The 16,527-nt window shown below is 37.8% G+C and overlaps 1 protein-coding gene across 2 annotated transcripts in view; it reads right to left on the minus strand.

Annotated features, from left to right (window-relative positions):
• Positions 1 to 16,527, minus strand: part of LOC137261048 (RNA cytidine acetyltransferase-like) — a 202,082-nt gene that overhangs the window by 154,681 nt on the left and 30,874 nt on the right. For both annotated transcript variants that reach the window (XM_067798710.1, XM_067798711.1), the window contains exons 5-7: positions 7,423 to 7,545; positions 3,087 to 3,148; positions 2,871 to 2,985 (exon numbers count right to left, since the gene is read on the minus strand). In XM_067798710.1, coding sequence (XP_067654811.1) covers positions 2,871 to 2,985; positions 3,087 to 3,148; positions 7,423 to 7,545 — 300 coding nt within the window. The remainder of the gene's footprint in view (positions 1 to 2,870; positions 2,986 to 3,086; positions 3,149 to 7,422; positions 7,546 to 16,527) is intronic.

Below are 16,527 nucleotides of genomic sequence, written 5' to 3' on the forward strand. Positions count from 1 at the left end.
ACACAAGTCACTCGTCACTACTCACTCGTCATTGAATATATTGTATTTTAAAAGTCTCACGAGTATCAAAAACTTCTGTCCACATTTCCGATGTGTGTGTGAGGCATATACACAGACCTTTTGAAGGGATGCACAAGTTCGATGTTTTCTATTAAACCGCCAAAGACCGAGTTGACCTGATAGAAGAATATAAAACTAGGTCGTCAGCAACCGACTTAACGGCCTCTGGCAATCTGATTGGTTAATAATGCAAACTACACATTGTTGTACACAAAAGTGTTAGCCACTGACATCTAACTTAGCGTCTAAGTGAGCGCCGCTAACTGACACTGATCCAGTTTGCTCAATTGACTATTCACACCATTAATTAGTGTTAACTGGAACTGTCGAGGATTTCAAAGTGAGCTATGCTAACTGGCAATGACACTGATTGAGTTCGCTCAGTTCGTTATTCACACCATTAATTAGTGTTACCTGGGACTCGCGGGGATTGCAAATCAGTTCGCCATAGCCGGTAAGTTTGTTATAAAGAATTCGTTATTCGCGACTTTTTTATATGATAACATATAGTGGTTTATTCGGTACTTTTGAAACAGTTCGCTATAGCCATCAGATCGTTATATCCGTGTTCGTTATAAAAGTATTCTACTGTACAGACATTTGTGAAATACTTTGAAAGAGACATATTCCCCAAGTCCCTCATATCTGAAAAAACAAATCTTCTGACAGTTACTAAAAATCCAGCTTCATGTCTTTTTAGACTAAATGCATATCATATCCAAATATAAATGCCAAAAATTTGCAAACAGCTAAAGGCACCAAGTCTCAAACAATAAAGCGTATTGAATAGTTTTCGTGTTGTAACCTTTCTCTTTTGAGACTCATCTTTTCCATGGACAGAAAAAAAATGACGAAAACCTGTAAATAGCGAAAAGCAACACTTTGGGATCTGCTACATATATCTACCAAGTTCTGTTGAAAGATATTGCGAAGTTTTCGAGTTGAGGTCTGGAAACGAATCCCAATCCTTTTCGGGACTATGTCCGAACTGTTTCCATGGAAAGTGAGTTTTGAGACTAGCTCAGAATTGTTTCAATGGAAACCAAGAAAAATAAAAATGACAAAACATTGTAAATAGAAAGAGGCATCACTTTGTGGTCTGCCTCAAATATCTGCCAAGTTTTGCTGTAAGATATTAGATAGTATTCTAGTTGTGATCCGGAACCCAAACGAAGCCCACCCCTCCATTTTGAGACTAAGCCAGATTCATTTCCATGGAAACTGGGAAACTTTTCAATCACACAAATCTGTAAATAGCAAAAGGCACCACTTTAGGGTCTCCCCTACATATCTGCCAAGTTTTGCAGAAAAATGTTTAGAATTTTTTGAGTTGTGCTCTGTAAACAAAGCCCATCCCTCCATTTCCATTGAAACACAGAAAACTATAAATCAAAATAACCTGTAAATAACAAAAGGCACCACGTTGGGGTCTGCCACACATATCTACCAAGTTTTGTTGACAGATATTACAACTTTTTGTGATGTGCTCCAGCAATGAAGCCAATCCCACTATTTTGAGATTAAGTCAGAATTGTTGACATGAAAACTGAGAAAATAATAAATCACAAAAACCTGTATATAGCAAAAGGCATCACTGTAGGTTCTGACTGATATATCTACCAAGCTTTGCAGAAAAATATTGAACAGTTTTTGAGTTCTGCTCTGGAAACGAAGCCCATCCCTCCATTTTGAGACTAAGTCCGAAATGTTTCCATGGAAACCGAGAAAATATTAAATCACAAAAACCTGTACATAGTAAAAGGCACCAATTTGGGGTCTGCCACACATATCTACCCAGTTTTACTGAGAGATATTAAGATATTTTTGAGTTCCGCTCCGGAAATGAAACTTACCTCTCACTTTTGAGACTGTCCGAAACGTTTCCATAGAAACCAATTAAATAATAAATCACAAAAACCTAGAAATAGCAAAAGGCACCTTCTTACGTTCTGATTGATATATCTACCAAGTTTAGCCAAAAACAATTGAACGTTTTTTTTGTTCTGTTCCGGAAACTAAGCCCATCCCACCATTAGACTAAGATCAAACCGTTCCATGGAAAAACAAAAAAACTAAAACTGCCCAAAATCTGTAAATAGCGAAAGACACAACCATAGGTTCAGATTACTGTATCTATCAAATCTGGTCTAAAATACTGAATGGTTTTTGAGTTATGCTCCAGAAACAAAATGATTACGTACGGGAGGACAGACAGACAAGGCATCGAATATATTTCCTTGTACTACTTGCTAGGGTGGACAATGATACAAATGCAGCTGTTTTCATGTTTCATTTTTCTACATATTATCTGTCAACCTTTAGTAAATTGGGTTTGCTATGTTCCAGCCTCACAATACCCAATACCCAAGGGATTAAACTAAATACTGAATGGTCACACAAGTGTCAGCTCTCGGTTTATTAAACTCTGCCAGACTTAATATCTGGACATAAGAATTTTGAAAGATAAAAATAGGTGTTCCCTTGAAAAAAACCCAAAAAAAACAGATTTTGACAGGAATCCATCCAATACCATTCAGAACATATTTCAGATATTATCCAAGGGCCAAGGTACTAAATGACAGAGGCTTTTTCATTTTCTGCAATATTATACCCCTGTGTGTTGTGGTGACTCGTTAACTACATTAACCACATTTGCATACGGCTTTGCGAATGATTCGTTCAAAATAACATGGAAACTTTTGAAACACTGGACATCATGAATATAGATAGGCAACGTTTTCTTAACCATCCTCATAAGAATAGGTTCAGTTCAAGATACACTGTAGTCTGAGTATACAATGGCAACATACCATGGCCTTGGACGGCACTGGTGAGATGTTGAGGATATTAGATGTGACTGGAAGGATGTTGAGTTGGTCATCAATCACCACACAACTTTTACACGACGACAGGGACAGAAGAAATCTAAAAAAAAAAAAAAACAATTAAAAAGTACAATGTACCAAACTCAATATTTGCCATTTTCTGAGAACATAATATATAATATAATCCTACTATCTACAAACCTTTCATTGAATCGAGAGACAACATCCTGGTGAGCCTCAGTGCGGAACCGTGAGTGAACATCCTGGAATCAAAAGGGATGTACATGTCAGTAAGGAAAGGATTAACTGATCTGAAATCAGATCAAAGTCTCACATCAAATCAATCTAGAAAGTGCTTTAATCACAAATATATAGAGAAGTCTCCCACTTCTCACAATTCATTGTGGAGACTTCAACCAATTCATTGAAATCCTTCAATTCCAAAAGCTGTATATAAGTATGAAAATACATAATTTGATAGTATTATCATGAAATGATAATTCATACTAAAATTCACTATAAATTGTAACCAGTACAAGCAATATATTAGCATTCAAATATTAGGAAAATATGAATATAGAATATTAGTTTCATCAAGTATCAGTAATAGCTTAGACAAGACTCCTCTCAAAAGTAGTAAAGCTTATCTCACAGACATTCTGTTGAGAAAGGTATAAGTTATGACCACACAATTTCACAGTTAAAATCCGAACCTGAGGTAATCAGAACACCACTGTAAGACAACCATTCTCTAAGACAAGGGTTATGTCTAGACAGGTTAATAAACTGCTTTGATGAGGTAAACATGCCATCATCTACAGTAAAATAACATTATGTGCCAACAAGATTAATTGCACTTAGATAATAGGATTAAAAGATTAAGCACTCCCCCTGTCTGGTCACTGAAGTTGTAATGGTAGGACACACCCCATTTTGTTTATTCTGTATTTCATTGGCTATTGTAGGTTACACCCATCTTTGTATCAGTCAGCAAATCAGAATCTTCGTATTGTTTATATTGTACTTAAATAGTCTCCAACTTCATTTGTCCATCAGTAGGATTTAGACTCCCAACACAGGTCAGCTCTAGCCCTCAGCCCAGAGGGTTATACCGACTCTCTGTGGCCACCCTTGTTATTCAATCTCTTGTACATAAAATTGTAATTAGCTTCTTGTGACTTCGGACTCTTTGCTGAGTTAATTCCCCCAAACAAACCAGCACGCCAGTTAGATAAGGGAGCTCACTGGTACCCTCACTTGGACCCGAGAGCCATGTCATAACAGTATGTTATTATGTTTGTAAAGTCTTCATTTACTATTTTCATATTCAATTGACCTTAATTGCTTATCAACAAATCAACAACTCCACAGTTATATTTTATAAAATATTCAGATTTCTAAATGATTCTATTTCAAATATCAAATCTGTTGTTTTTCAATCACAGACTTGTCTCTAGACTATAAACTTTTCAACAGATATGGATGTAAGTATTTCACTAGAATCTAAACAAGAACAAGAAGGTGATATCAGGGAAGGCGAGAAAGAAGAGGAGTTTCACATTACCCCTTGAGTTTCAACTCCATGACTACGACCTTCTTGCCTGGAATACTCGGATATCAGAATTGGTATTGGATCACATTATTACTGGAACACAATAAGGTATGAGATTTAACAGATTAATTATCGAGACCTAAAAATGGTTCCCAGTCTCTTGTCTGATTCTGTTATCTTCCCCAATGTTGAGAGAAAACCATGACTTTGTGAGAATAGTTGTTGGCTTTTTAGCTATAGAAACTGGGAAGATGTCCAATTAAACATCAGTGAAAGAGCTTCCTATATGTGCACAGTTGCAAATAGGATAGTACGAATGAAACTGAACTTGGTCTACTTGCTTTGGTCAGTATCTCAGGCGATATATCATGAAATATTGTGTGCAGTGGAGAAGACATACTCAGGCCACAAATCTAAAGGTCAATAACGCTCCTTTTGAAATTAGATAAGCGATGGTCTCCCTTTTGGTTTGGTCTAGTTTAACATCACAACTTGTTGAATGCAAAGCCTGTGTCAAAGTTCATTTGCTACATTGTTACATCTTCACTAAATAAATTTCACTTTTTAACTGATTTCTTTTGACTGGAAGGGTGCAGTGTCCTTGATGGCTGATTATCCTGTGAGGTAAGACTTTTCTTCAATACACCATATCAACAAAGACTGGTAGCCAGAACAAACAATCATATGTATATCTTTGGATAAAGATATCATTTGTATTATCCTGACTCACACTAACTGCTTATGTCAGTGAACTCATCACTCATTCATTTGTGTATCTCTATCGGTCTAAATCCGAAACTGGGTTGCAGGAATGGCTGGATAAGTATAAATAATATTTTTAGCCCCAAAAGTACCTTATCATAACTTATACTAATTGCTTGAATCTCACAGTAAGGTGATGTGATCCATGGCAGGATTCTACTTGCCCCATGGGAAGGTGCTTCTTCATCCTTTGGACATCTACTTTCTTCTTACATTGAGGCACAACCTCCAAACTCTGAGAGGAGTGAATCACCCACAGATTCATGGTAACATAACTCTTATGTTTTCTGGTTATAATTGATCTTCAGTACCCCATGTTTGCATGATCAGATGGTCAGGCTCACTGACTTGGTTGATACATGCTATCATATCGAAAGTGCGTAGATTGATGTTCATTGCATGGCCGTTGAACAACCCCAGAAAGCCTTCTTCAACAGAGGAATTTGCAGAAATCTTCTTTCAGCAGGAGGGTTGGGATCAGTACATGACTACCTATGTTCACAGTGAGTCAAACAGTGTTCAACAATGACAGTCTAAGTAAACGTATCCTGAGTACTTTTCATTACACTCCACCACTGAGTCTAACAAAACCTTATGGGAGGTCGCGTCAGGCAACCTTTGAGATTGACCAATCAGAACACAGCTTACCAAATCGCAAAAGTGCACATTCGCACACCCCTTATGAACTTTTTATCTCGAATAGGTTCGTACTCGAACAATTCCGAATGCTATTTAGCGTACGGGTGATGCACACGGCGTACGTACTGTCATGACAACGGTGAGTAAACAGTCACTGAAAATAGTGTTTTTGACAATATTCAAGGATGTTATCTTGCGGAAATATTAGCTAGTGGTAACCATGTCAACAGAAACCCCAAAGCGTATATACTGCTGGTCAAATAACTCTGTTATATGCTCATTCTTGTTTGTGGAGATATCTGTGTCGGTGACCTGAATATTTTGAAAGTCCCTCCGATCCCTAAATAGTAGCCGTTGTCTGATTGGTTAAATCTATTTAACCATCTCGCATTTGATTGGACTGTCATTGGTTGCTCAAAGGTTACCTGACGCGACCTTCTACTAGGTTTTGTTAGACTCAGTGGTGGAGTGTAACGAAATACACTGAGACAAAGTTTACTTAGACTGCAACAATGAACAAGTACTTTGTTGGTCCTCTGCCAAGGAAGAGGAGTGCACAAATCTTGTATCACTGCTACATGTCTGTGGAACACCAGCAGAGCATCTGAATCAGAGACTCGTAAACATCAGACCATCACTTATGAAAAAAACTAAATGTTTAACTTTGGGCCCTAAGCTTTTTAATAGATTAAGCCAAAAGTGAAGGCAGGAATGAGGAATATAATCTCAGCCAAAAAAAAAATTTAAAAACAATAAATTTTGAAGGATAGCTTAGATTACGGCAGCGAAAGCATTTGATTTTCCCCAAAAGGTCCTGTTGGTGTTGAAATGAGAGATACTAGTTTACTGGCTGGTCACGTTCTTTCTGTGGGCTGCTTTCAGGTGAGATGTTTTTTTCTTGGGGACCTCAGTCACAGTCACTGGAGTTTCAACTATTATTTGGAAATGAGACGAGATGAGCAATAAGTATTTGAGACGTGATAAGCAATAAATGTTAGTTGGGATAAGATAAACAACATTTACTCTGTGTTTACTTCTGCTGGAAAAACAGCCTATATAATGAATGTGATGGGTATGTGTTGATATGGTTGAAGAAGCTTGTTTGTTGTTATTAGAGACAACAATATAGCCAGAGAAGCATATGGCTATCATGATGAAGACATAAAGCATTTGAGGGAATGATGAAACCATACCCAGAAACCATATGAACGGTGATGTAAGACGACAAAATAAAAGTGGCTAATACATCATAAAACAAGAGTCATCAGAAGATGACGAAGCCCACCCCACCATTAGATTAATACCAAAATGTTCCATGGAGAAACAAAAAAAACCATAAATGCCAAAAATCTGTAAGTAGCAAAAGGTATAGCCATAGGTTGAGATTATTATATATATCAAGTTTGGTATAAAAATATTGAATGTTTTCTGAGTTCTGCTCCAGAAACAAAATGATTACGGATGGACGGACAGAGAGACGGACGAGGCGTCACCTATATCCCCCTACATTACATTCCAAGGGGATAATAATGAATTTCTTGAATGAATTTCAGATTTCAATAGATCATTGAAGGATGTGCTTACCATGGTGATTGTATAGAGTTGTTTGAGAGATGACACAGAGCGTAGGAGAATGACAACAAGTCCTCCCCCTTCCACAGTCTCAATGGTTCGTGCCAGAAGGTTAGGGGTGAATGCTTCGAAGTCCTGTCAAAGTCAAACACTTGCTATAAATGTTTCCAGAAAAAGAAGACAGAATACAAGACTGCACACCATATTTTTCACCATCACCAGTCTATAAGATCTGTGGGCAATGAAACTGTTATTTCCAAGATATGAATAAACAAGCACTAAAAATGTGTTACATGGTTTACAGATATATTTGTTGCAAAAGTTATCACAATATATGGCAGTGAACAGAAAAAACATAATGCCATTATCAATAAAGAAACAAGAGTCATCAGAAGATGTCATAACCCCACCAGCCCCTGCATATTTCAAAGGGCAAATCATCTGATAGTTACTTATTGTGTTTTTAGACCATATCTGAATTGTTTCCATGGAATTCACATAAAATATAAAAGCCATATATCTGTCATCAGAAAGCGTCACCATTTCAAGATCTGTCTCACATATCTGCCAAGATTTGTTGAAAGATATGAAATGGTTTTCAAGGTGTGCTCCGAAAAGGAAGTCCGCAACGTGTTCAAGGAACCGAGAAAATAATAAATCACCAAAACACTGTAAATACCTAAAAGGCACCACTTTGGGGTCTGCCACACATATCTACCAAGTTACACCGACAGATATTAAGAAGTTCTGAGTTCTGCTCCGGAAATGAAACACACACCTCACTTTTGAGACAAGTCTGAATCATTTCCATGGAAACCGAGAAAACTAGGAAAACACAACAATCGTCATCAGAAGATGGCATATCTCCCCAGACCCCACAATTTGAAAGGACAAATCATCTGACAGTTACTAATTGCTTTTTTAGACTAAGTTTGAATTGTTTCTATGGAATTCATGAAAAATATAAATGCCATATATCTGTAATCAGCAAAAGTCACTATTTCAAGATCTGTCTCATACATCTGCCAAGATCTGTTGAAAGATATGAAATGGTTTTCAAGTTGTGCTCTGGAAACAAAGCCCATCCTTCCATTTTGAAACTAAGTCTGAAACATGTCCATGGAACCGAGAAAATAATAAATCACAGAACCCTGTACATAGCAAAAGGCACCACTGTAGGTTCTGATTGACATACCTACTAAATTTTGCAGACAAATATTGAACGTTTTTTGAGTTCTGCTCCAGAAATAAAGCCCATCCCTCCATTTAGAGCCTAAGTCCGAAATGTTTCCATGGAAACTGAGAAAATAATAAATCACAAAAACCTACATACACCAAAAGGCACCACTTTGGGGTCTGCACTACATATCTACCAAGTGTTGCTGAAAGACATTAAGAAGTTTTTGAGTTCTGCTCCGGAAACAAAGCCCACCCCACCATTAGATTAACACCAAAATGTTCCATGGGAAAACAAAAAAATTAAAAATGTCAAAACTCTGTAAATAGCAAAAGGCACAACTATAGGTTGAGATTATTATATCTATCAAGTTTGGTCTAAAAACATTGAACGTTTTCTGAGTTATGCTCCGGAAACAAACTGATTATGGATGAACAGACGGACGGACAGATGAGGCATTGATTATATCCCCTGCTTTACATGCTGGAAGGATAAAAACCTGCAACTAGCAAAAGTCACCACTTTAGGTTCCGATTGATATATCTGCCCAGTTTTGAAGAAAAATATTGAATGGTTTGTGAGTTCTGCTGCGGACACGAAGCCCATCTCTCAAATTTGAGTCTGAAACGCTTCCATGGAAACCGAGAAAATAATATGTCACAAAAAGATGTAGGTACCAGAAGGCACCACTTCACCTTCTGACTGATGTATGTAACAAGTTTTGCAGAAAAATATTGAACGGTTTTTGAGTTATGCTCCGGAAACGAAGCCCAACCCACCATTAGACTAACACCAAAATGTTCCATGGAAAAAGAAAATAAATACAAATGCCAAAACTCTGTAAATAGCAAAAGACACAACTATAAGTTGAGATTATTATATCTATCAAGTTTGGTCTAATAAAATTGAACAGTTTCTTCAGTTGCTACCGACGGACGGATGGACTGCATAAGAAAATGCATGTACAGCCATAACTTATGTGAGGAATATGAGCTTTCATAATAATTCCTTTGTAATTGTTTTGCAATACTTGTTTGCAATACTTTATTTTGCCAGTTGGCAATTAGGGTCTGCAGGCTATGAAATCTGCAGACCAAAATAGACTACACTGTACACAGTTTCACACTGTTTCTACAGCTTATAGCACAGAGAGACATTTTTTTTTTAATTTGTTGAAAACTGATGTTGTCATTGATATATGCTACAAAAACAGTTAGGCTTCTTGAAGAAACTTGTTAACACTTGTCAATTACAACACAACTAAAACATTTAATGTAGACCACTTGAGCAGTCTCAAGATAAGAGTCATCAGACAATGACAAATCCCCTGGCCCTTACAAATTTGACAGAGCAAATCATCTGACAGTTAAAGTTCATTTTTCATTCAAATCATTTCCATGGAAATCATGAAAAATTCAAATCATTTCCATGGAAACCAAAAAAAAATATAAATGTCAAATATCTACAAATAGCAAACAGCACTACTTCAAGATCTGTTTGATACATCTACCAGTTAATGTTGAAAGATATTGAACGTTTTTCAAGTTGTGCTTGATTTTTCAACTAAGTCCAAAATCATTCCAGGGAAACCAAGAAAAACAAAAATGTCAAATATCTGCAAATAGCAAAGGCACCATTTTAGCTTTTGTTTAGCTTCAAAATATACAGTTCCAGACACTGGCAAGGGATCTGGTAATGCTTGTGGCCCAATCGTTACAGGAATTTTTTTGTTTCTGTCAGAGAGCATGACGCGGAAACAAATCTACAACAGGTTTCAAAGACTTCAGCCCTGTCGGTAGTTGTCTCTGCTTGTGGACTGGGGTCTCCGCTACCTGGGATTCTTCTATATCTGGCTTGCGATATGTGGTATTTATTCTTCACTTCCTGCAGGGACAAATGACCCTATCTGATCTTGGCATAGGCTTCATGCAATAGCTTGGTTCCTGGCAGTTTTTCTCTATCCATGCACTCGCAATATGGGTGGGTGATGCGTAACATCAACTCCTCTCTGACGAATGCTCTCAGCAGTCCGCCTTTCATGTAGTACAAGACGGGTTCCGTGTCACTGATGTCGACCAGGTCGACTTTGTACATTTTCATTGATCATATCGGATCGGTGGTGTGTTTTCTGCTGTCTCTCTCATATTCACCTAATGCTGACACGGTCTGGTAATGCGAAAATGCAATACATACTTGTTCTTGCGCATCAAGTTGAAGACAAGTTTTTCCACGTTGGTCAGCTTCGTTTCTCCAAACAACTCTTTGATATTCCGACATCCATCACTGTCTACTGTTCGGGAACCAGCAGATAGCTGTGGTGCAATTTGTGCAATTTTCAAGGGCAATCCAAGTAGTAGTATACGTAATTGCGGCACGAGACCGGGTCAAACAAATAAGTAAATAATATCAATAACAAAGATCTGGAACCCTACTACAAGCACCAAAACCGAAATGACACAACCCGTCTCCCATACACACAAGCTCACAGTGGACAGGAAACAACCACTGTGAGCTTCTATTCCCTTTACTACACACGTCAAAATGGGAAATCGATCGATAACTGTGCGCTGTGTCGCGCCGGCTGACAACCAATTAGGCAAATGTTTCACATAAGGTATGAACCTTGTATCATGGCAACAGCGCATGATAAGAGGGTAAGATTCTTTATGGATAACAACTTCTTTATTACATATGATGCGATGTTTCGGTATGGATCCTTATACCGTTGTCAAGCAAGACACCAGCGTGGTATGAAGGGATACTCTCGTATGAAAAAGGCTGAATTACAAACTTTATTGGGGATAACATATCAAAAACCTCTTACTGTGAAAGATTTAAAATTACAAGCGCGTGAAAGGGTATTGAGAAATTATTCACGTATGAGAAAGTCTGAGCTCATTGAATTACTCAATAAACAGGCCCCTATGGAATTACAATTCACACTGAGCGTGCTATAGGGAAATATTTGAGAGGGTGGAAGATGGAAGTTCAAAGAAACATTGACGTTGAAGATATAAGGCAATTAGTATTTGATAAAGTGAATGAAAAACTGAGTGATTTAAGAGGTATTAAATTTCAACTCACATTAAAGATGACACTAGAGAAACAACAGGGGAATGAAGCAACTGACCAGACCATTGTTTACTTCAGAGGTAATCAGGAAGTTACAATGCAACCAGATACTATCAACTTTTCTATAGACAGATCATTCTGGAAATTCGAGAAACACTAGAACGTTACGCTAATAGGGGGTCTGGTTGGGTTGTTGATATGATTAATATGATCTACCTTGATACAGCAAACTATGTACCGTTGAGAGGTGGATCGTACTTACCCCTGCCTGTGCATTTTCAGAACAAACAAGCTATGGTTAACGTTAAAATCCATGGAAACAATGATATGAGGACAATGATAAGATCTGCTAAATTTCCAGCTGGAAAAAATTCTGACAGGCTTTCCAGTTATCCGGAAGATGATGGGATCAATTGGGAAGATATAGATGAACCCACGCCCATATCTCAGATCCCAAAAATAGAAAAACAGAATCCAGACTTAGCTATAAACGTATTCGGACTCAAAGGTGAAAACGTAATAGTGCACAGGATAAGCCCTTTATTATATAAGGATAATCGTAAAACAATCAATATATTTATGATACAACAAGGTGAAAAATATCACTACACATGGATTAAGTATTTCAGTCGACTATTGTACGATCAGTCGAAATATAGAGGGAGGAAACACTTTTGTGAAGAGGTGTCTTCACGGGTTTTCTAGGGCCGATCTACTCGATTCATGATTGTCAAGGTGTAGGGGAGACAGCTATACGTGTAGATATGCCGACTGAAAACAACAATATCTTCAAATTTCTCAACCACAAAAATCAGATGCTAGTACCATACATTATCTATGCAGACTTTGAAGCCATTATTAAACCAATTGATATGGCAGTCCCATTACCTGATAAAAGTTACACTCAGAAAGTTCAACAGCACCAGGCATGTGGTTTTGGTTATGTGGTCGTTCATTGTGATGGTAAAACTAACCCTACAGTCATTTACAGAAGCCCAGACGCGGCTCCAATATTTACAGCATGAGGAAGCAGAGATCAGGAAAAAATTGTATAACGTAACACCAATGCATATGACCCCAGCAGATAGAGAGACCCATAACAAAAGCACGCATTATCATGTATGCTGTAAACCTCTGAATGGTGATTCAGTGAGAGACCACTGTCACATGACAGGGAAATATAGAGGTGCGGCTCACAATGAGTGTAATTTGAAGCTACGGATTAACCCCTAGCTTATTAATATTAATGTGGTGTTTCACAATTAACGAGGGTATGATCCACACTTGATTATGCAGGCTATTTCAAAGGTAGAAGGCAAGATATCCTGTATCCCAACAACATGGAGAGATATATATCCTTTTCACTAAATGGGTTGAGATTCATTGATAGTGTTCAGTTTCTGTTGTCGTCTCTAGACAGTTTGGTCAAGGCTAATAACCCAGACGACCTGGCTATAACTAATCGATACACAGAAGAGAAAACTAGAGCCTTGCTGCTAAGCAAAGGTATTTACCCGTATGAATACATGGATGACTGGTCTAGGTTTAATGAGACAGAGTTACCTCCCATTGACCGCTTCTACAGCAAGCTGACAGACACTAAAAATATATGGGAACAACTAGGCTATAAGACACTAGGTGATTATCATGATTTATATTTGAAAACGAATGTGTTGTTGCTGGCAGATGTGTTTGAGATATTCAGAAAAACATGTTTAAAGCAATATGGGTTGGACCTAGCATGGTATTATTCATCACCTGGGCTGTCGCGGGATGCCTTACTGAAGAAAACAGGTGTGGAGTTAGAATTATTCACCAATTATGATATGCATCTGTTTGTTGAGAAAGGGTTACATGGGGGTATTTCTTTGGTATCTAAACGTTTTGCTAAAGCTAACAACAAGTATGTGAAAGGCTATAACCCTGATAAACCTTCAACTCATCTACTCTTTCTCGATGCTAACAACCTGTACGGCTGGGCTGTGAGTCAATATCTACCCACGGGTGGGTTTGAATGGGTGCCTGAGAGTAATTTTCAAACTGTGATAAACACTGGGAGTATGGGGTGTGGGGTGTCCCCACTGGGGGTATCCCCCACTTCTGATAAGGGTTATATACTTGAAGTGGACTTTGAAAACCCAAAGGAATTGCACACAACACACAACAGTTACCCCCTTGCACCTGAACGTTTGAGGGTTAATCCCGACTGGATGTCTGAGTACCAACATAACCTACTTGGGGGTATGGGGGTATCCCCCATTGAAAAACTGGTACCGAATTTGATGAATAAAAGAAAGTATATAGTCCATTATCGTAACTTACAGCTATATCTATCTCTGGGTATGAAGCTGACTAAAAAGCCCATGGATGGAACCCTATATCAGGATGAACATGGACTTGAGAAAGTTGGCCACTAATGACTTTGAGAAAGACCTGTACAAACTCATGAACAACTCATTTGGTAAAAACAATGGAGAATTTACGAAAGTGTGTCAGCTTGAAGCTAGTCAGGTCAAATGAGGAAAACAAGCTCAGGAAACTGATATCGAGCCCTGCATACAATAGAAGTACTATATTTGATGATTATTTGGCGGCCATACATATGAAAAAGAGCCACATTAAACTTAATCAACCAGTCTATGTCAGCATGAGTATTCTAGACCTGTCTAAACACCTGATGTATGACTTCTACGACGAGTTAAAGAAACAGTATGGTGACAGGTGTGGTGTGCTGTATATGGATACTGATTCACTACTGATGGAGATTCAAACAGAAGATGTGTATGAGGATATGAAACACAATATACACCTATACGTTACCAGTGATTACCTGAGAGACCACCCCATCCACAGTCAAACCAAAAAGAAAGTTTTGGGCAGGATGAAAGATGAATGTGCTGGCACACCAATCGCTGAATATGTGGGGTTGATATCTAAGATGTATTCTATCAAGAAAGCAGACAACGCTGAAATAAGAAAGGCTAAGGGTTTGAAAAAGAATGTGGTGAAAAGACATACTAAGCGCACCCTATACAAACAGACCCTATTCCAAAAGAAAATGTTCAAACACCAGATGAACATACTCCATGACGGGCATAAGCTATTCGGATTGACATTAAACAAGACATCTCTATCACCACTGGACACAAAACGCTGGATAGCCCCGGATGGTGTCAATACCTATGCTTACAGCCACTGTGGGGTTCCCCTCACACCACATTAGCTGTCCGCAGGACTATAAAGATATTTAACAAGAGTCATCAGAAGATGACATATCCCCCTGCCCCCACATGTTTGAAAGGACAAATAATCTGAGAGTTACTCATTGTTTTTTAGACTAAGTTTGAATTGTTTCTATGGAATTCATGGAAATTATAAATGCCATATATCTGTAACCAGCAAAGTCAAGATCTGTCTCATATATATGCCAAGATCTGTTGAAAGATATGAAATGGTTTTCGAGTTGTGCTCTGGGAACGAAGCCCACCCCTCCATTTTGGAGGTCTGAAGTCGTTTCCATGGAAACCAAGAAAATAATACATCACAAAAACTTTTAAAAAACAAAAGGCACCACTCTGGGGTCTGCCACACATATCTAGAAAGTTTTACTAACAGATATTAAGAAGTTTTTGAGTTCTGCTCCGCAAACGAAACACATCTCTCACTTTTCAGACTATGTCTGAAACATTTCCATGGAAACCGAGAAAATAATAAATCACAAAAACTTGTAAATACCAAAAGGCACCACTGTAGGTTCAGATTGATATATCTACCATGTTTTGCAGAAAAATATTGCATGGTTTTTGAGTTCTGCTCCGGAAACGAAGCCTATCCCTCCATTTTGAGACTAAGTCCGAAACATTTCCATGGAAACCGAGAAAATAATAAATCACAAAAACCTGTACATAACAAAAGGCACCACTTCACCTTCTGACTGATATATCTACCAAGTTTTGCAGAAAAATATTGAATGTTTTTTGAGTTCTGCTCTGGAAAAGAAGCCCACCCCACCATAAGACTTAACACCAAAACGTTCCATGGAAAACAAAACAGATACAAATGCCAAAAAACTGTAAATAGCAAAAGGCACAACCATAGGCTGAGATTACTTTATCTATCAAGTTTGGTCTAAAAATATGGAACGGTTTCTGAGTTATGCTCCGGAAACAAAATGACGGAGGGATGAAAACCTTCCAGTATGTACCTGGGAACTTCTATTTCTCAATATTAAGTGTTCATAACATACAGGTGAAAGGAATATAGTGGTTGTGTTATTCTTGTTATATGCCTATTAATTTCTGTGTGCACCTTGACCATGTGATTGAAGTGAACTAGGTAGCCATGTTTGTTTACATAAGACAATGTTATTAATTTTAGACATTTTAGACAAATCATGTTGTTAAGTCTATGACGTTATATTGTTAGTGAATTAAGTAACACATTAAATTAACATCAGAATCCGGTATGTTGTTTTTCTTCTGTTTTAAAATCTTGATCAGTGCTATTACAGTACTGCCAATTTATCACTGAATCGAAGAAATGTTATGAATGAACGTAGTAGTGTGGGAGAAGTTCCGTCATCCAATGAAATGTACAAATATACAATTTACCCATCAAAGTTGACAATCACTAAATTGCAGATTGAGTAAATATGAAAAAGATATTACAAGGGATCGCCTCACCAGTATAGGTAATAATGTAGCTTTACAATTCTGCTCCAGGAGAGAACACCGCCACCAAATTCAGTCGAGGATGAACTTGTTGGAATGGAAGCACAAAAATACTGTATTCAGAAATCAAAACCTACCAAAAGGTACTGCCACTCCACCAGATCTATCTATGTGCCAAGTTTGGTTAAGAAATTTTCA

The sequence above is a fragment of the Haliotis asinina genome, chromosome 14, assembly GCF_037392515.1.
Source record: "Haliotis asinina isolate JCU_RB_2024 chromosome 14, JCU_Hal_asi_v2, whole genome shotgun sequence".
In the NCBI taxonomy this organism is placed as follows: domain Eukaryota; kingdom Metazoa; phylum Mollusca; class Gastropoda; order Lepetellida; family Haliotidae; genus Haliotis; species Haliotis asinina.